Genomic DNA, 21,703 nt, shown 5'->3' on the forward strand with positions numbered 1-21,703 from the left:
ACGCTCTTCCCACCTGTATCCATCCCCCAAACTCTGGCAGGGCTAGCCTGCAATACGCCCAGGTAGTCAGCTGATTTGCTTCGACAATTCTGGGATTGCATCATCTTGGCAAAGTATTTTAAAACACACAAAAATTAACATAAATGAGATCAAGAATGAAACCTACCACTAAATCTTTAATTTGTCCTTCTAGTGAGCTTTTTAAAGTATGATATCCATACATGGTGTGAACATATACGGCATGGGGTGTCTTTGCTCTAGTGCGTGCTTCAGCCCTCGCTCGATCGATCGCTTACTAACTCTGCCTGCCAGGCTGGCCGGCACTGAGCTAGGTACTGATTGGATCGATTGCGAGGCCAGCGAGGAAAGGTCTTGACAGAAGTTACAAAAAAGGATGGAGAGTACATATGGCAAAAACAAAGAAAAATCAGGATCTCTGATTGGGAAAAATCGGAATTCCGATTTTCGTCAGAAAAATATCATGCCTGTCTTTTAGAAAACAATATGGCAATGCATGTCAATCCCTTGATGTTTCTGTCAATATTATGTGTGATTAGTGTTGATTGAGGAGGGGGGGGGGGGGGCTTTTTGTGTATCACCCAACCATTTCATAATAGTGACAGTACAAGTTCTTCAAAAAAGTCAAGTTTTCTTTGCACATAAAAACATTTAATGACTATAAAACAAATACCACACTGGCAACAGATGACATACAATGTGCAAGAATAATTTGAAAAACACATATTACACATATTTCACAAAAGATACAAAAAGAACACTGCCCCTTCTTGCAAGTACAATATTTGTCGCATTAAAACAATATGTGAATGCTTATAATCATAGAATCATGTTCGTCATGAAATAGCCATCATACAAACTTTGAACAATCGTGACGTATCGAAATCAAATAAGAAATTGTCATTGTTCCCGAACATGTAAGTGAAAGATAATACTCATCACCCTTTTTTACCCTCGTTAAAGTAATTATACATCAAAACTAATATCTGGCTCACATCACAGAATATCTCCATTACAAGTTTTAATGCTGCTTTTGCACTGCACGTCTAATAACATTTCACAAGTCAATATCCATGTGCTGATTTATACAAATTCATCAAAATATTTCCAGCATTTATCTACAAGCAACCCGATATCAAAGAAAGCTGTGAAATACATCATCACATTTGGCACGTACATCAAACATGGATACCACCTGCAAGTATATTTACAATCATTTGTGTACCAATAGTCCCCTTGCAACATTTCAACTTCTACATATGCAAGGTAGAATCTCAAACAAAACATGACATGAGACAGAGATGTCATCAGGCTTTGGCAAGATATAACTTACACCAAAAAAAAAAAGTATGTACATATTGCAATTTGCCAAGATACAGAATGTTTGCTTCTACAAATGATTTACAGTGATTATTTCACAGGAACAGGAGTGTTTTTCACCCCAGCAATTTACCATTGATTTGTCATTACTACAGGAGAGAAACGGGCCAAAGATCGGAGGAGAGACCCTACTTGTTCGAGGATTGGAAGAGAAGTACCTGTAAACTCAGAGCAGTGGCACCTAAATGTTTTATCAGGGTACCGTAAACACAAAAGTTTAGCAATCAATTGCACGCTGGATTTTCACGATAAATTGTACATTGCAGTCATTGCCATCAATCGTTTTCCAAACCGTTACATGAGAATCTACCTTGACAATGTTCCCCTTACTCAAGTTTAAAACTAAATATGGTGCCGGATGATTTTGGTGGTAATGTTTGTACTTGATAATTCATGAAGAGTAATTGTTTGTACCTCCAACATTTTTCTTTTCCTTACTTTCTAGCTTAGAAAATGGATGATAAATCCGCCACTGTCTATGAAATTACCCATGATACTTGAGGTCAATATCTTGATATAAAAAAATATCAAGTGTTTGCCTTTTATACTTTATTTCCAATGTTTCTCATACCAAGTTACTTTTCAAGCTCAGAAAAAGTATCAATTGGTCTGACACAGTTAAAAAATAATATTTACCAAATTGTTAATTGTCTAACTTGTTTAATAATCTGAATGTGTCTATAATAAAAGATGTGATTGTAGTGTAACACATTTATTTTCTTTCTTTAATCTGTTTTTCTTTGTCTCAAAAAAATGTTAACTGCTTATTTGTGTTTTCTTTTTTTCTTTTAAATATTTTGTTGATGAAAAAAATCCCTTTAACACCTACTCATTCCATTATCAGTATTTTTGTACGAGAGGAAAGTTGTAAACTTGAAATTACCACGTCTTATCAACATTACCAACATATTGTAAATAAGAAATATCTGAAATCAATTTGAACATGCTTGCTCTATATGTATCTATACTTTGTTATCTATTGGTAAAACAAGGAATCATGATGCGGATTAATGAATAAAATTTTCATTGAATATTTTGAGGAAAATTGTTCTTCATTTGCAATTTGTTTTCAGTTTTGCTTGTGAGTCCATATGTGTTCAATGACATTTTGCAATGTATATGGTATTTTGTATTTTCTCTCGTAAAAGAAATAAGAATCAACTTTGAGGCAAGATTGGTTATGAACAAGTAAATTATTAGGTGCCAACTTGATTTTCACTTTTTCTTCCTTCAAATTATACTTCCATAGATTCAACTTTTGTGGATATGAATGACTGATATCATCCTTTTATACGAGTTACAATTGCGTATGTAAGAAACAATGTTCAAAACATATGCCATGACAAAATGGTCATGGCCCTATCTTATCACAACTTTGAGAGTGACTGTTACCCGTCTCCCAAGCACACATTTGAGATCGATGTCAAAGTTTTAAATTGCCATGAGCCGAATGCAACACTTTAATCAGAGTGGGCTAATCTGTCTAAACCCGAAGACATGTTTGTGATAAAATTCAAATGTGAGAATCTCTCACTGCAATGTTTCACGACTTGCTATTATGATTTCATAAAATTTGACACGTCAAAATGGCCCAACCTTTTTTTTAACATAAGTAGGCCTAATGTGCATATTTTGTCACAAGGATAAAAAAAAAAGTTTTATTTAAAACAAAAGCTAGCTCTGGAAATTCTTTTTTTTTAGACAAGAAAGGGGAACAAATTAAGCTATTGATAGCATTGACTTCAAATTCTTAAATCAACAGTTTGGTGAAACTGCATTTTATCTACGCATAAATCCAAATAATTCTGACAACTTGCCATTAAAGGATATTGGAGGAAAACAAATTGAATACTGGCTATGGAACTATTCATTACTTGCAGGGGAAATGAAATTTAATTCAATAAAAATTCAAATCAAAACTAATTATCAACTGTTGTAACAAATTCAAAATTTTAAGTACCCATAATTGAAATTCAAAATAAAGTATAACAGAAATTGATGAATACATTGTTTGCTTTAGTTTTCACTTAATTGCAAGACTTTCACAAAATGTAAACAGACTGTGGCTTGCTAAAATTACAAGAGTGCTCGTTTTGGCAACAGACTTTGTGCAGCACAACACAGATGCTATTAAAATTGATAGAGAACAAGATATAACAGAGTGCTTTTCTAAAATTGTACAATTAGAATGAAAATTTTGAATGTCTAAAATTGAGCCTCGATTTCTTTGCTTCACAAAATCAAATTCTGTTTTTTATATTTTCCTTGATTTTCTGTGTTAATTGTATCAAATGGTAATTCTCAATCAGTGAGAAATCACAGCTAATTTCCACCGCAGGCTTCTATTAAAGCAAGATTCTTCCACACACGCTGTATCCTTTTATATTTACCAAGACATATTGGTGGAACCAGTTTTGAAAATATCAGAAAGTTGAAAATTATACCTCAAAATCAAAATTGCACAGTCCTCCACTTTTCCTTTAAAGATCTTCCCTTTTTAAATGTATTTATGCTGAGATAGGTATCATACTCATTATTAAAAATCATCAAAATTAAGTAATTCACTACTCTGGTATTGAAAATTTTGAAACCAGTCAGATCATATACAAAACATAACATATTACCAACAACCAATGTGCTTAATAGTAATACAGATGCATTATAGCATTGTCTCTTTGCAATCCAACCTTATCTACAAAGTGCAATTTTAAATACCTACACCATACTTTTTTTTCTTTCACACATTTACGAAATCACATATAATAGCCATCCACAAGGTGATAGATCCATTGTGCAGTGCAGCTTTCTACATACAATTCAGGTCATTGATGACATCTGCACAAAATCTACAGTTTTTGCACAATTGCAGTTAAAAAGTTGGCACTTTCTTGATATTGTTGAGAAAACATTTGTCGACAATGATGTGTTTAGAAATATAACATTTAAAAAAAAATGATACACTAGTCCAGTATTGATGAATTTCAATGTTGGTGGTATCTCTCTTTTCACAAAAATTATATCAACCTTTCCATCCAAGGAGTGTTTCATAATGCTAATCATTTTAAATAAAATATTGAAACCACCCTCTTTTTATTCATACAATTGTCCTTTCTCATGTAAAACTTGTCCTTAAAAGAAATATCTATGGAACATAACAGATGTACAAAGTCTGTTCTACTTCAACACAAACACATAAAACGTATAGAACTACCAAGCCCGACTCTGGCAAGAGTAGTGGAATGCTTTTGTTTTATTTACATATTTCTTGAATCTCAAATCAATATCCCATCAATCTGATATCGCAACATCTCAACACCTTCATGTGCATCTTTTGACTCCCAAATAACTTCGAATAAAAGTAATGAAAACATCTAATTTTGCATACTGAAGTGGACAAATACAATATACAAAATGCTCAAAGTGAATACACAGTAATCATTTGCATTAGGGTGCTTCTCCCGTTGTCAAAAATTTTGTCCTAAATTCATTGTTTTACTTTATACCAAAATAGTGCAATTCTTTCCCACATTGTAAACAGTTGCAGCCAGGCACATGTCAACACTAAAATCCAACAGTGGACTTGATCTTATATATGTGATGAGTTTTATCAAGGAGAAGTCCACCCCAACAACAAGTTGATTTCAATAAATAAATATGCACATTGTAAGGTATGGTTTCTGAGGGATTCTGTGATGTCAAACACCCACTTTTCTATTTTAATTACATAAAATATGAAATGTTTCATTTTTTCACCAACAATGTAAAACATGGTTGGACTACACTTTCAGCATGTAGAATTATCAAATCTAGAAAAATCAAATATTTCATGTCATATAATAAATTACAGAAGACAAAGTGAATGTGTGACATCGACTCTTAATTTGCATATCACGCTGTGGCATTTATAGTGATAAATGAAATTTCAAAATGCCACAACCCTAATTTTACCATTCATTATAATGAAATTTAAGTGACCTGCTTGTTTGATTTTTTATCTTTTGTATCAATTGAACTTATGTTATAGGTTGCATAACATGCATGGATTTACACCGTTATTCCTGACAAAGGCAGTTGGGTTCAGAATAGTGGAATTACAGTCATGCAACTGTCGGGCAAAACCTTGGCATCTTATTTTCAGGCCCTACATTATACCTTTATATGCATACCAAAGGACCCACTCTGGATGGTTTTCTGGCCTGATCATTTCTAAATAGTATCCCCGACAGAACTTTCCACTTTATTCATCTTCCTCATCTGTCCACTTCAAATCTTCTAAACTAAACAGTTGTGGTGAAAGATTAACCACACATTGTGCAGTAAACACCTAATACCTTTTTCTAAAATTCATTATAACCTTTCCTTAATGTTTTTACAAGCAAACAACAACAGGCACAATCTTTCTGTCGATACACTGGAATGAATCGGGTGTGAATGGCACGGCACTGCCTTACGCTTCATCTCTGACCTTCTCGAAGGTACTCGCCACCTGCAGGAGTAAGACCTCTTCAAAGACACGTCCAGTCAAGAGAAGACCCACAGGTTGGGTGTCCAGGTATCCTGCATTGATGGTCAGTGAGGGATGACCGGTCAAGTTGGCGGCCATCGTGTTGGTCATCATGTTGGTCGACAGTTCAAGGAATTCTGGAATTGCAAATGGGATTGAACATGGACATTAACTTTCTGTCTATTGCAATCATTGCCATATTTTACGGTTTTGGCTTCTAAGCAGACAGCTTACACAGACAAATTCAAAGGGGGTGGGAGTTCTCATCAAATCTGCGATTAGGTCAACCCTGTATGTCACAAATATATTAATATACAAATATATTCAGTAACACTGATGAAAACTCTCTTGTACAAGAAAATTAGCAACAGTGCTAATGCATACTTACATTGACAAACCCATTCTGCCATCTGACCCATCTTGCACGTCTTATTATTACTAGAGCAAATCAGAAGTCTTCTGCTATTATTGCCATAATTAGGAGCATACATGTACCTTGTTTCATCCAAAAATAGGATAATAACAATACATGGTTCACAAGAGGATATGAAACAAGGTCAGATATATGAAACAAATTTCTAAATGTGAATTAGATGTTAGACAATAAACACAATTACGTTATATCTCCATGGGATAAGCTTTTTGACTACTTCAACCTTTTATCTAAGTCAGGAAATTTCTCTCCAATGAAAAATATATTTCTGACTTTCTGTGGCACATGGGATATTGGGGAAAATAATATCCAGTAACTCATACACCTGGAAGCTCTTAAACATTTTTTACTTACTTGACAAGGAGCAATTCTTTTTGGGTAGGTCGGTGGCAGTAAATGGGACGGTTGGCATGGCGATGACATCATAATCTTTGTAAACATCGTCGTAGGCCTGGGTGAGGAGTAGGCGTATGTTTTGGCCCTTGCCATAGAGTTGGCTCTGGTAGTTGGTCTTCATGTATTGCCCCATCAGCATTGCAATCTAAAATAAAATTATTATATATTGAGAATCAACAAAGTGCAATGATTTACTCATGATGCAGATAGAACACTTAACTTGATAAAATCCTGCAAATCTTTTCAAATTAAACCAAAAATTTATTGACATATGCACTGAATTTACATATGTATTCAAAATATTCATGTTGTATAAATTCATGCATCAATCTTCATACCATTATGTACATTTCAGTCCCCATATCAAATGCACGTTAGGCATCATTTTATCCAGTGCCCTTCATCTTTATGATTATGAATAAAATAACATTTAACCAAATAACAGGTGTAAAGATTTTAACATTATCTCTCAATACCCGGTGCAATGCTCAACCAGAACAGATAGGATAGGATAGGTTACGACAAAATCATAATCAGACATTAATCAAATTAAAGAATCAGCTAAAATAAGATATACAGATGAATATCAAAGAATACCTTCTGAGAATGATTGAGGTCATTGACCCTAGCTTTGAGTGATTTTCCAGCTGAACTCATCATACTGGTAGGATAGAAGCCACGGTATCCTGTGCCAACACCTGAAAGTAGAAAATAGTCATATCAATCGATGGGTCACTTGGACTATCATTCTATCACATATTTGCCACCAATGCAGAATCAAACCAACAAAGACCACCTTTTATGTTGAAGTTATCACCTTTTATGTTGAAACCACCTCAAAAAACGATGTCATAATACCCACTTATTCTACAGTGAATTTCAATCTGTGTCAAATTTCTCCCTGTTCATGATCATTTGAGTTGATATATGAGTTGAGTATAAAGTAGAGGCATTAATATGACACTTAAAAAAAATCTTATTATGTAATACAAAGAATGGCAAAATATTGATTATCATTCTCCAGACACTAAGAGCTAAGACTTACATGCAATTTATAGTGTCGCTGATGTGGTTTACGGTACACCATGTGGAGTGTTATAGAAACATTGGATGGAAGAAGAGAAGGAATGGATAGGCGAGAAAGTGGAGATTTGAGAGTAGAGTATTCCTGAAGACGGACAGTCAACCTGTCCGAAACGTCGAGTCTCTCTACTACTCATCATCTCTACTCGCCGACTCAAGCCAGCATCTCCTCATCAGCTCTACTACTCAAGCTGTTCTCAACTCATCAATCTTTCCTGGTTTACAGTCCTTTTCAGGACTACTTTCAAGAAAGAATACTCTACTCTCAAATCTCCACTTTCTCGCCTATCCATTCCTTCTCTTCTTCTATCCACTGTTTCTATAACACTCCACATGGTGTACCGTAAACCACATCAGCGATTGTACATGCCACCATGCAAACCTTCAAACAACTTCCGAATTTATAGTGTATAATAAAATTAGTAATTCAAACTTACCTCCGGTCATAATGGTGTTATCAAGTAGTCCTTCATAAGCAATGGCTGCCCATATGTTTGTACCTGTAAACAATCCACAATACAATGAAAAATTGCTAGTAATGGATACAAATGGACAGATAATTGAACATCAATACAAACTAAGCATACAAGCGATTGTCGTGTTCAACCATCAAACACTATTTGTGGTATGAAATTAATCCACATTGAGACAGCAACAGCTGCCCAAGATTTATAAAATGTCCTGATGGACAAAGATTTCTGAAAATATAAAACCACAAATCGCAGTCATGAGAATGCTTTGTTTTCTTTCGTGTGACCCTTTCATTTTTGTTTTAATAATATGTCAGTAAGTCAATGATAGATTTATTTACTCAAGTAATGAGAAGTTGTTTACATTCAGCAGCAGAGAGAGAGAGAGATAGAGGGTTGTTTACAATGAGAGATAAACATTGTGACTTACATTCAACATGGAGAGGTATAGAGACCTCTGTGATCTGAGCTCCAGCATAGGCTAGCTGATCTATGGCTTTCCTCACCAGGGTGTCAACCTTCGGGTCAGACTCAGGCTGACCAAATCCTTCTTTCAAGATGGCGATCTTGATTCCTTCCAGGCTACACTGGCTCAACTAAAATTTAAAAAAATGAAAATATATAATTGACATTCTGAATTTTAAAAAATGGTTTCTATATCTCGAGAGAAAAGAATCTTCATTAAGGAGGCAGATTCAACGAATCCCTAATCAAGCTAGGGTATTTTTGTAGATGATATTGTTGGCGGGGGGGGGGGGGAATTAAAGTGTCAACACCCTGGCAATCGACCACATGAACGCACAAGGTCATCAGTGACATTATCTACAAAAATTGTTTAATTTAACACTTCAAAAATCAATTACATTAGACTAATTATGTATGCAAAATACCAGGCCTCTACCAAAAAAAATTTCATTCCTTGCCCTGTCGGGCAAGTGATAAAAAAATTTGCTTGCCCGATAGAAAAAACTGCTTGCCCGATTTTTTTCCAAAAATTCTTTTGCTCTTAATTATTCTTTTCTGTCCAGGTTGAACTTGATTTACTGGCGCTGGCCTCGGCATTTCTTTTTCTTGACTCTTGTTCAAGTTGTTCTGGGGCTCGTTGCAGAAAGCGTTGCAATCAATCGCAACTCTAAAAAGTCATGCGTAACTTGATTTTCAACCAATCAACAATACGCATTTGGGACTTGCGATTGATTTTTTGGCCTTTCGTTTAAACGCAACTCTTTCTGCAACAGGCCCCTGGTCGCCGATCGCGATGACAAAAGTCGCCTATTTTAGTCTGACGACTCATTGTTTATTTGGTTTGAAGTTGAAGCCGAGTCCTGGCCGAGTCAGTCCGAAGCTTGCATGCATTCAGCGCAATCTAGCTCGAGAGTCGGCTGGCTCGCGATCGCTCGTGTACGTATGTACATGTACTGTAGCGCCGATGTATTAGAGCATGCGCTAAGAGGGCGAGAGAGGTTTCCCCAGCTAGCTCCTTCGTCGATTAGTAGCGCATGCGCACAGTATAGTTTAGAAAGTAAGATGGCAGCCCCCATCGAACGGGACCGTTGGCGATAAACTGTCGGTAAATTGGCGCTGATTTGACATGTTTCCACTGTTTTTTTAACTGGTATGACATTTTGTATGAGAGATAATTGGCCGATAATTGCAATTTATCGAAAAATTATCAAAAAATACTGTAAAATCGTTTTCATTTTCAAAACAACCACTTGCCCGATCGGGCAATTGACTTTGAGAAATGCTTGCCCGCACGTCATTTTCACTTGCCCCGGGCAAGCGATTTTGTCGCACCCTGATAATACAAAGGATCAAGACCTTTTACAACATATCATTAGCTGAAGGTCCATGTATTCTATTTTTCAAAAAAAAAAATTCAAAGAATATTTTTCAGAAATTACCATTGACCTCATAGAAAACCTAAAACCAACTGTTCAAAAACTTTTTATTATTTCAGTAGTCGGATAAAACAAATCAATAACTATTATTTCTTTCTCTCAAAAATTAGATTCACAAATGGGGTATATAATCACGGTTTATTGCCTGGTGTTATCGATGTCCATAATTTCAAACATTTCACTTCTGTATACCGACACTTACCTCCTTGGTGTATTCTGGTACTACGATACTACGGGGCTGTCTGGGATCCAGGCCATCATTGTGACCAGCAATTGCCTGAAAGATGGGAAACAACATTAAAATCAAAGAAACACCGATAGTATGAATTTCTTCAAGAAACTGCTTTGCGTGAAAGGTGAAGTTTTGCAATTGCACACATGTAAAGGGTGTCACAAATATATATATATTTTTTTTTTGGTGGGGGCAACAATTTTTCTGTTGATTTTTTCCTCAAATTTAGGGTTTTGATGCCAAACACTTAGCACAAAGTTGCTTGAATGCATTTGCAACAATGCCAACATTGTTTTTGAAAAAAAATGTCAAACAGAATCAATTATTTTGAAATTTTCTGTGTCATTGCTTTGATACCACCTGAATGTGTACCAGGATGTAATTTAGATCAATTTCAAATGAGAAAGTAGGGTCAAATATCTCAGGATGTAAAGTTATCAGCATTTTGCGACAATTTATGAAATCAGTATTTTCAATTGCAAAATGAACCATGTCCATGACATGGTGACCCCTTGTCTGATTTTCTTCAAGTTGGTACCAAAAGACGCACAAGACTTGAAAAAAAAAAATCCTCATCCAGTGTGTTGTGATGTGGGGTGGTTGCACGACAATTACAAAATTTGTGTGGTAAACAATGGTTAATCCAACTCTAATCTTACCTCAAGAATCAGAGCACAGTCATGGACACTGCGTGCCATTGGTCCAACATGGTCCAGGGATGGGTCTATGGACATAGCCCCAGTATATGGCACGAGACCATAACTAGGCTTGAGTCCAACTATTCCATTCCAGCTGGCAGGAACGCGGATGGAGCCTCGTTGGTCTCCACCAATTGCCATGTCAACTTCATTGCACGCAACCTGAGGTATCAAGACATTCACTACAAGTATTATTATAACGGTTACTCTTGATTTTTTTCTTCTTCATCAGAAAGAGCGACCAGTTCGTATTTCTAAACAAGAAACATTTCATAAAGAGTTGAATTAGATTGCTATTTCTAGCAAGTTTCCCTTTAAAGCTTAATTCTCTCAATACTCAGAGAGACTTAATACAAAGACCAGTCCACCAGGTAATTGCAGCCAAATGATAAAGTTCACAGCCACTATACAAAAAGATTTTCAAATATCAGTTTACACAGGGCAATGGTTACAGCAGATATCCAACACCTTTGATCATTGCCATCAATATTTTCAAAGCAAAAAAAGGCACATCAACAATTGTCTTTATTGGCAATTAAAAAGTTTTGTGATCAATGACTAAAATTGTGCTACGTAAAATTTAGGTGTGTTTTTTAATGGATGGCAACTCTTTGCGGAAAATGTATCTAAATTCTAGAATCCACTGCTAATGGGAGCTCATTTGCAAAATGAAATTATTATAACAAAGTCAGACCAAGATTTAAGATTTTCTTTAATGAATGTAACATCAATTCTGCAGTTGTGTATGATATTTCAATACACATCATACATGTACATCGTGGAGTTTTAACTCAATGAATAATCTCTATAAATTTGAATTGCAGAGTTCCATTATAAAATTGAAAAGAATGTCCAAAACACTAACTTATGATTGAGTGGAGAGCTTTTAGTGTTTTCCATATTGTACATGTAGATGTACATAATGCTGCCTATTGACAATAATTTATGACTGAACCTGACTAAATAAGCAATGAATTCTAGAATGATTTGAACTTACATGTGGATTTAGAGAAACTTTTATAACCATGAAGCATTAAAAAAAAATGTACAGTATAGGTTACAGATAATGAAATGATACTGTCATTCATTTAAATATTCTGAGTCTTGTCTACCTTAATTTAGGCCTTTAAAATATATTCAAAAGCCAATTAGCACTACATTCCCAACAGGACTCTTTACAAGCCACTGTTACCAATTGACACTATGCAACACACACATGTACATGTTAATGCCATACAGCTACATATTCTCTACCATGTTTATAGTAGCAAGTATGACAGCACCTGCTCAGTTGGCTATACAAGTAATGAATTGCTAGCGCGTTCTATCTGATGAAAGGTGTTTGGCGTCTTACCAATACGGCTCCACCGGAGCTCGACCCTCCTGCACTCTTGGCCACATTGTAAGCATTGCACACTGGTCCTTTGGCACTCGTAAAGCTTCCTCCAGAGAAACACAGGTTCTCACACATCGACTTTCCCAGAATGGTGCCACCTGGGACAATGTAAACAGAATCTATACAGTCACAAATCCCTAATTTACCCAAATCAAACATGTGCACATACAGTACTTAATCTTAATTGTTTCTTCACACAAAGAATTCCATTATTCCTAGTGCATCTTGTTGATTATATAGATTTCATGTTACACGTATGACATATTACTACATTGTTTATAAAGAAAAATGTGTATTTATACTTTTTCACTGAATGGTATTTATTTTCTATGTATCTCTGTGTATTTTGTTTGAAAATAGACGCATATTGATGTCCTTTCCATGAATAAAATTCAATGTAATTGAAGTACTTAATATCTAACAGTAGCATAGTAATCATGCATCATTAGGTAATAGTTGGATTATGCATTGTATTTTCCATTGGATACAAGTGAAGTGTTTCCCAAAAAGTATAAAATGTAAAGATTTTATCAACTTCCAAATATTTAAGGCACAATGCATGTGGCTTCCAATTCAAGGTACAAATCAACATACAACAAAACAGAGCAAGTATTCATGATGATCAAGCATTACACTGCACACGGCTATTTTATTTCAGTAATTACCTTCATCAAGGATCCGGGTGACTACGATAGCATCAAAGTCTGGCACGTAGCCCTCAAGAGCATGGCAGCCAGCCATCATTGGAACTCCGGCTACAGCTATGTTGTCATTGATGGCCACACGCTTGCGGGAGAGTCTTCCACTCGGGGCACCCTTGATATTGCACCGCCAGAACCTGCAAAGAAAATTATAAAAGAGAACAGGAAGCTGGACTTAGTCAGGAAATATGGCATTCTTGATTGAATGGCCTAGCGCAGTCAAAGAAGGAAACTATTCCAAAATGCCACCTACATCATCTTTATGTAAATCATAAATAAAAACAGAAATAACATCATTATCTATATAGCAGAATCAATTCATAACCAATCCCTATTTAGCACCTTGGTCACTGATCAATCATCTTATGACAATGTCCTAAATTGATGCAGTACTATTAACAACCTTTTCACTTCTTTTTATAATATTACAAAGTTGCAAATTTGCAACACATAACACACACACAAATTCCATGTATCACCAACGTCTCTAGAAGAAGGGAAAATCTTTCTTATTGCATATTTCCAGAGCTTTTTGCCCTTGTTCTGATTAAATTTATTCCTTACCAGGCATTGAATGGGTTGTCCTCTGGCAAAGGACGAAATCCTGGAGTCCTAGGATACTTGACGGGCAAGGTGGGCTCGGCCAACCGGTCAAGTCTGTTGATCTTCTTCAAGATTTCACCCATGGCTTCCTGGTATTCATTCAATACCTTAGGGTCTCCAAGACACAGTCCAAACTGGCTGGAAATCTTCTCAAGCTCACTGATGGCTGGTTTACGCACCAAGGATGTGCTATACAGATCCTTATCCACTAAAAAAAAAGTAAACACACACAATCAAAATTAATGATAAAAAAAAAACAGTTCCTGTTCAGGCCTTATCAATATTTAGATAAATGATCGGTTCTTAGTTTTTAAATATGAAATTATAATTATTATTATCATTATTACTCTCTCTCTCTTCAGAGGTGGGTACAAATAATTATTAATGTAAGTAATGTCATCAAACCCATTGTATGGAATACAAATTTATTTTTTTAATCGTTAATGAATGGTGGACACGTCAAACGGATTCTGTTATTTTCTACTGTGCAAAGAAAGAAAAAATATTACAAATATTAGATATTATTTCTGAATTTATCTCTATCAAGTCATCATGTTTATGAAAAAAAAGTAGGGTCTTTAAAAGTTTTTAAAATGTCAATTGACTGTAACACTCGGTAAATTTGACCAATGTCTTGCAGCTGACCTAGAACTTGTCTTCTTCCATTTAAAAGCAAATCTATTTCTCATGACAGAGATGATTAACACTCCTATAACTAAATGATAAAAAGATTAAGAGTGGTTAAATTTCCCACTTTTAGTATCCTCTCCTTTTTTTCTTTATTCAGCACCACTTGTTAGTTAATATCTGTATTCCCAGGAATCACAGAAATGAAGGAAATGAAATGAAAGAATAGGGAAAATGATTACATGCAAGACAGACGCTTCAATGAGGTGAGAGACTGAGATTATATACTAAGTACGTGAAGGAATATATACGTTTGAGTTTCAGCAACTTACTGGTCGCTGTTGCTTCTTCTGTATCAACATGGTTAGTTTCTGTGTGGACACCGTTAGTAGCCTCAGAATGGTTGTTAAGTGCCACAGTGCTGCTTGCATGAACAGGAGAAGCAACACCAGAAGCCGAAGATGAAGAGTTAGATGTGTGAGGTGGAGACTTGTGTCCAAAGTTTGCAGCTATGCATTGAAAATGTAGAAATGAAGTCGGTGAGTTAAAAACTATAATGTATAATTGATCGTGTTCATGGTATCCTTCTCTGATATTCAATTACTATTCAGATTGAATGGAGTGTAACTGTTCCCTACACCCTTTTGAATTCTGAAATATTAGCAAAGAATAGGGATAGTAATTAATTATCCCCGTACTTAAAACACATACTGTACTAGAACATGTAAGCTTGTCATCCAACATTGTCAACATGTTTTTATTAATCATATTACTTTTCTATATATATTACATACAGTATATACATGTGAGACAGTAGCTGCAGAATATGAATTTGACAAAAACAAAATAAGTAGGCAGGTGGGAATAAGAGAATGATAGGGCTATAGAAAAATGGATGTTGTTAATACATCATGATACTACTACTGCAAAAAAGGAGAAATTGTCAGTGAGGATATTGAAATGTCAATGTTTTGATTGGGAACTACGGTATCCATACTAATTCTTAAAATACGAAGCGATTACAGTATCACATTATTAATAGCACAATGATATACAGGGAATTATTTTGCTTTACAAATTTGAATAGCATTTTTTGGTCATAAAAGAAAAGCTCTAGACTAAGTAATGTACAATCATATGTAAAAATATGCTATACCAAAGACTTTATGCATAGCAGTCTTTCAAAATGAGGAGCAAATTGCGATGCGGTACCAGGAAAATTATTCCGATATTTAATATATATAATATATTGAAAATCTGTGTTTTTGATACAATTAACCAGAGCACGCTCGGCCCAATTCCCAATTTTCATATTTTGCTTGTCTCATTCTTTACAATATATATCTGTTCAATACTTTAAATCATATGATATATTTTCAGTCTGGAGTACTAAAGTACAATTAATACATGAAAGAAGCAAAAGCACAATTTTAATATTTTTGTCTTCTCAAAATAAAAAAAGTGGTAAAAAATAACTACATAATTATTTTTTTTTTCAATTGACCAATTTTTCCCACAGGAAACTGAAACAAAGAAAAATCTTAGGCAAATCTATACTGCACAAAGACTTTTTAAAATCTAATTTTTGCTTAACTGACGAGGAAAAAAGATTTCCCTATTCTCAACAACAAAAGAAATCGTACTAGAGTATAAACTCTTACTGGTTGGACTTGGAGGTAACCTTGGAGGGTATAATTTATGGGTGGAATTTTATGAATTCCCCCCAAAAAATATTGTTCAATGTGATTGACTTACAAATCACTGCAAAATTTGTGCAAATGTTATCATTTATGAGAAAATGTTCTGTAAGTAACGTTAGATCTATCATCTAACATTAATAAATGTAGTAGAACATGTTAGCTAGATTTTATACACTAATTAAACCTTTTCTATAATCTATAGATGTAGATTTTTTTTAGTGGAAGGGGCACACGGAAGTCTTGCCATTAATTACATTACTAAATAATAGAGGGCTATGCAGAGTCTGGTATATTTTATTTGGGGGAGATATACATCATTACATGTATGTTACTAGGAAGGGGAGAAATGGATGAACATGATGAACAATCAATCAGCATGCAATATCAAATATGTTGTATCAAATAGCACTTGTAGTAGTTTCTTCAACAGGAAAATAGTGAATAGGCATATCGGTATGTCTATGAATAATATGCTTCTTTTAGTATTACAAATATTAAAGTTTGAATCATCATTATTGCAGCATCACACATGAAACTGAAAGATAAAGGTAGGCTGAGCCAAATTGCTAATGACTGTTTTCAATCATCGCGCGTTTGTGCACTTCCGGGTGGTCACGTTGAAATAAAAAAGGGAATCCCCGGATTAAAACAAAGGGTTACAAACAAAACAATGATTTGTTTCAGCTCTTACCATCACGAAACACTTTAGCAACTGGGTCTGTTTCCCCGTCGAATGAGTTGTATGTAGTTGAGGTTGACGATCGAAATGCTCGATGAGGCACCATGCTCCGACTCGACTGCCTCGTACTCGAATACGAGGAATTTTTCCTGCGATTGGGGCGATCACGAAGCGAAGATCCATCCCCGAGAATTGCACTGAGGTCTTGAAAATATGGGCAAGATTTTCGGCTTTCCCTGCCACGCAAGACATTCTTGTATGCAATTTTCAGCTTCTTAATCTTGCTCCGAATTTGTTGGGAATCTCGTGCACAGCCTCTATCGATCAACCTCGTAGACATGAGCTCGTAAGTTTCTTGGTTTCGAGGTCCGCTCAGGCCATTTTTTATATCACTCGATCTCCATACTGCGATGAGTGAGCGAATCTCTTCAGGGCTCCAATTAGTTCCTCGACTTGGAGTAAGGTGCGAATTTGAGCCCGAATTTGCCATGCCGTTTGGACTGTAGCCCTCCTGTAAACACAATCAGTCCGCAATAAAGTCCTTTACCTTCAAAACTGTATATAGTTCTGCTATTTTACTCAACAAAACAATGTGGTAAAAAGCAGGAATCGTGAGTGTTTTCAGACCGCTCTAATTTGGTACAGCGTTCATATGGACTATATACTGCGTATACACGAACCATATGCACGAAAGGACGCATTATGCGCACACTGTACTAAGTGCAGGTCTACGTGCATAATGTAGACCGATCCAACGCCCAATCGTTACCGTTGTGTGTGTGTCAAGCTAGCCTAGTATAGTAATAGTCATATCATCAGGGCTTATTTATTATGCAGAAGGCCGCGGGGCCAGATCCGCGCTCGGGTCAAGACCTGCTTTTTTCTTCGCAGCGCTGCATGCATGCATGCTCCGATCAAGCCTTTGTTTCATGTCAGTTCCAGGCGGGCTATTGCAACAGCTGCTCACGCCGGGCCAGATTCTGTACAAAGAATAAACCTCATGATTGGTCAACCAATAAAGGCTGTCTGTAGGCCTACCGTTCCCGAATATTTGGCATATAATAGCATATGCAAATTTATCTTGACACACATTGGTATGCATTTTGCCCATATACTCATGGCATAAAATTAATATAGCCTATAAATGAAGATTGATTGAATGATCAAGTTAAAATAGGTCTAACTGAACTAGGCCTACTTTTATATGAAAATGAACTGTAACAATGTCTAGCTTGAGGAACATATGGTACCGTGTATGTCTTCAGAAAACGAGAGTAGATATAGGCCGATATATTACGTACACATACAAATAGCAGGTGCTTTTCACTACGATACGATCAACTAGTGCTTATAATAATTGCTCATGCGCTAGCACAAAGCGCGTGTAGTATGAATGGAAAGAGAACAAAGATCCGGGCATCTCCTGACAGTCATAATGTTCGTAGCAATCGAGGGAAGATAAAGTTTATATCGGGAAATGAATAGTTGCAATCATTGTATGGTTATATTGCTTACGTACGCCTATATATTCAATCACGGATTGTTTGACATGCATGCGAATTAAAATTCTCGATGACAGCCGATTCGATCTTTTTCTTATAATATATATATATATATATATATATATATACATATCGTCATGAAATGAATATATACATGTAAGCTATAATATGCGTGGAGGCCGGACCCAAGTGTGTTTTAACCCCCAACTTAATTTTAGCACCCCCCCCCCCCCGGCTCCACACACATGCAAATAAATATTGTTTGTAGAAGACATAGGGCCTAGATACCGTATCAGCAGTAGATCGAAACATACCACCAGTAACTTAAACTCGGTCTGTCCCAAAATACACCTAACCTAGATTAAATATATATAGTTGTAAAAAGGAAGCTACTATCAAGAGTTGTAGGCCTATCATTGTTGGCTCAGCTCTAGCCCCCCCCCCCCCTCTCTCTCTCTCCCTCTCTATATTTGTTTATTTAACGTCCCTCCATCACGGAACTTTATTTAAAAAAAACCGGCTTAAATATTTGAAGAAAAAGTATATTGAGACTGCAGTATTTCCCCAAAATACAACTTTCTTCTCTCCCTCTCTCTCCCTACCTCCCCATATATATATATATCATAGGCGGATCCAGGGGGGCCCGAGGGCCCCCCCCCCCCCCTATTGGCGGAGCAAAAAAAAGAAAAAAGAGGAAAGAAAGAAAAAAAAGAAAAAAAAGGGAGGGAAAGAGAGGAGAAAAAGAAAAGGAGGAAGACGACTGAATAAAATAAGATGAGGGAAGACCTGGAAAATATAAATAATCTTTCATGTCTCTAAATAAAATTTTCGCTCGCGCTTCGCGCTCGCATTGCCTGTTAGGTGATTTCATATCTTGTTCAATATGGAGTTTAAATATCAAGTTTGGAAGTCAATATGCAAAACATATTTCATCTCTAAAATCGAACTTTCATTATTTTGTGTGATTTACAAATTGATTTTTAAAAAGTGCCCTGTAAAAATTTCAGTTTTATGATCTGAATATTAACATTTTCTGCTCGCGCTGCGAGCTCGCAAATATTGATTTATCACTTACCTATAGTTTTCGTGTATTCCATAAGGTTTTCAAAATATCCTTTCTCAGGTCTGATTGTCAAAACGTATCAGCTAGCGCTGCACGATCGCATTTTGATTGGCGAGTTATGTATATGTCTCAATATTGATTATACAACAAACTACTTAAAATCCCCTTTTCACGACAGTGTATAAAAATGTTAGGCTTGCAATTTGCGCTCGCATTAATGGTTAAAAATACATTAACTGATGCATCCGATTTATAATTACAAAAGTGCTTGAAATGTCCAGTTTTCAGGCTATAATGTCATCAGATTTCGCGCCCTCATAAGGCATTAGCGAATAAGATATTAATTTTATGTTTGAATTGTCCCTTTTGCTTCATCTCGCGCTTAGCAAGAGGAATAAGAAGACAGTCATCATATCCATATGATGATATGTCCTAAGGATGTCCCGGTCCTATGTCAAAACTCAAAGTAATTATAATGAAAAATATTAGCTCTTTTTTAAGTGCGATCCATATTCACCTCACAATTTTCCTACAAAGTGCTTGAAATATAGAGCTGAAATTGATTCTTTTTTTCAGATCGGAATATCAAATAGTTTAAGCTCGCGCTTCGCGCTCGCTTTGATTTTCGTGATTAAAGATGTATTTCGAATTCCTAGATTCTAGGTCTAAATATAAATTCAGATTCTCGACTTGTTCTCTATTTAAATCATTATCCAGTTTCAGATCACAATATCAAAATTTTCTGCTCGCGCTTTGTGGTCGCATTATTGATGTAAGAAGATTCCCTGTTACTCATTCTTTTCATGATTAAAAAAAAAAAACATGATTAGAGTGTCCCGTTTTTAGGTCTAAATCTCGATTTTTTCCGCTCGCGCTTCGCGCTCGCATTAATTGTTTAGTTATATAGCTATCTTGTTCACGATTACAATAATAGATTGAAATTTTCCATTCTTTATGTAGAAATGTCAAAAATTTTCAGCTCGCGCTTTGCGCTCGCCTATTTGATTGTTGAAATATGTAATGTCTTCATGGTTAAGTGCAAGCAGTCCTTTTCGATAAGTTCAAAACGTATAAAAAAAAAGGAAGATCCCCAATTACTCATCCTTTTCATGATTTACAAAACATGAATAGTGTCCCGTTTTTAGGTCTAAATCTCGATTTTTTCCGCTCGCGCTTCGCGCTCGCATTAATTGTTTAGTTATATAGCTATCTTGTTGACGATTACAAAAATTGATTAAATTTTTCCATTCTTTATGTAGAAATATCAAAAAATTTCAGCTCGCGCTTTGCGCTCGCATTATTTGATTGCTGAAATATATAACGTCTTCATGGCTAAGTGCAAGCAGTCGTATTCGATCAGTTCAAAACGTATTTAAAAAATTCTGCTCGCGCTTTGCGCTCGCATTATCAATGTAAGGAAGATCCCCAATTACCCATACTTTTCATGATTTACAAATCATGAATAGAGTGTCTCGTTCAGTAGGTCTAAATCTCGATATTTTCCGCTCGCGCTTTGCGCTCGCATCAATTATTTAGTCATATACCTATTCTGTTTAAGTTACAAAAAGTGCTTAGAATTCAATTTTTTATGTAAAAATGTCAAAAAATTTCAGCTCGCGCTTCGCGCTCGCATTATTTGATTTTTCAAATATGTAACGTTTTCATGACTTACTGCATGCAGTCTTTAACAGGTACCTTTTCCATCAGTTCATTTCTGCTCGCGCTTCGCGTTCGTATTAATTATTTATATGCATACACATCTTTTATTTTTCAGGATAACAAACATTGCTCAGAATGTTCGAATTTTAGGAGAAAAAATACACAAGATTTTTAAAAAAAATTGCTCGCGCTTCGCGCTCGCATTATATTAATAAGGATTACGATATTGTATATTTATGCTGATTTATAAAAATAAAGCTAAGAAGTGACTATTAGGACTACCCCTTCAAAGAAACCAAAAATCATCTTCGTGCGGCCGATCGGGGAAAATATGGCTAAAAAAATTCCGCCCTCCCCCTATTGGCGAAGGTTGGATCCGCCCCTGTATATATATATATATATATATATATATATATATATACCAATGTATTTTTTCACTCAGTAACTTACACATGCTTGTAGCATTACTCAATAATGAATTAGATAAATTATCCACGTGGTATAAATCAAATAAACTCTCCTTAAACATTAACAAAACAAATTTCATGTACTTTAAACACATCAATTCTAAGCATATATCTCGTGACTCCATTGACATTGATAACATCCATCTTGCTGGAAAACAAGAAACGAAATTCTTAGGTGTATTAATTGACTC

The 21,703-nt window shown here is 35.6% G+C and overlaps 2 protein-coding genes across 4 annotated transcripts in view; one reads left to right on the forward strand and one right to left on the reverse strand.

Annotated features, from left to right (window-relative positions):
- LOC129257863 (protein MCM10 homolog) overlaps positions 1-2,443 on the forward strand; it is a 24,994-nt gene extending 22,551 nt beyond the window's left edge. For both annotated transcript variants that reach the window (XM_064096312.1, XM_064096313.1), the window contains exon 18: positions 1,494-2,443. In XM_064096312.1, coding sequence (XP_063952382.1) covers positions 1,494-1,562 — 69 coding nt within the window. In that variant the 3' untranslated portion in view covers positions 1,563-2,443. The remainder of the gene's footprint in view (positions 1-1,493) is intronic.
- LOC129257864 (amidase-like) lies at positions 648-17,807 on the reverse strand. 2 transcript variants are annotated; one of them, XM_054896290.2, is made up of 12 exons: positions 16,834-17,807; positions 14,775-14,951; positions 13,777-14,023; positions 13,177-13,349; positions 12,470-12,609; positions 11,077-11,277; positions 10,388-10,462; positions 8,715-8,880; positions 8,252-8,314; positions 7,329-7,429; positions 6,690-6,876; positions 648-6,039 (listed from the first exon to the last, which is right to left on the reverse strand). In XM_054896290.2, the coding sequence occupies exons 1-12, from the start codon at positions 17,309-17,311 to the stop codon at positions 5,846-5,848; spliced, it is 2,202 nt and encodes a 733-aa protein (XP_054752265.2). In that variant the 5' UTR covers positions 17,312-17,807; the 3' UTR covers positions 648-5,845. The 2 variants fall into 2 exon arrangements, with proteins under 2 accessions (XP_054752265.2, XP_054752266.2); XM_054896291.2 differs by lacking the exon at positions 14,775-14,951 and having other exon boundaries at positions 16,834-17,775.
- Between the last annotated feature and the right edge of the window lie 3,896 nt (positions 17,808-21,703).

This window comes from Lytechinus pictus, chromosome 3 (genome assembly GCF_037042905.1).
Source record: "Lytechinus pictus isolate F3 Inbred chromosome 3, Lp3.0, whole genome shotgun sequence".
Taxonomy (NCBI): domain Eukaryota; kingdom Metazoa; phylum Echinodermata; class Echinoidea; order Temnopleuroida; family Toxopneustidae; genus Lytechinus; species Lytechinus pictus.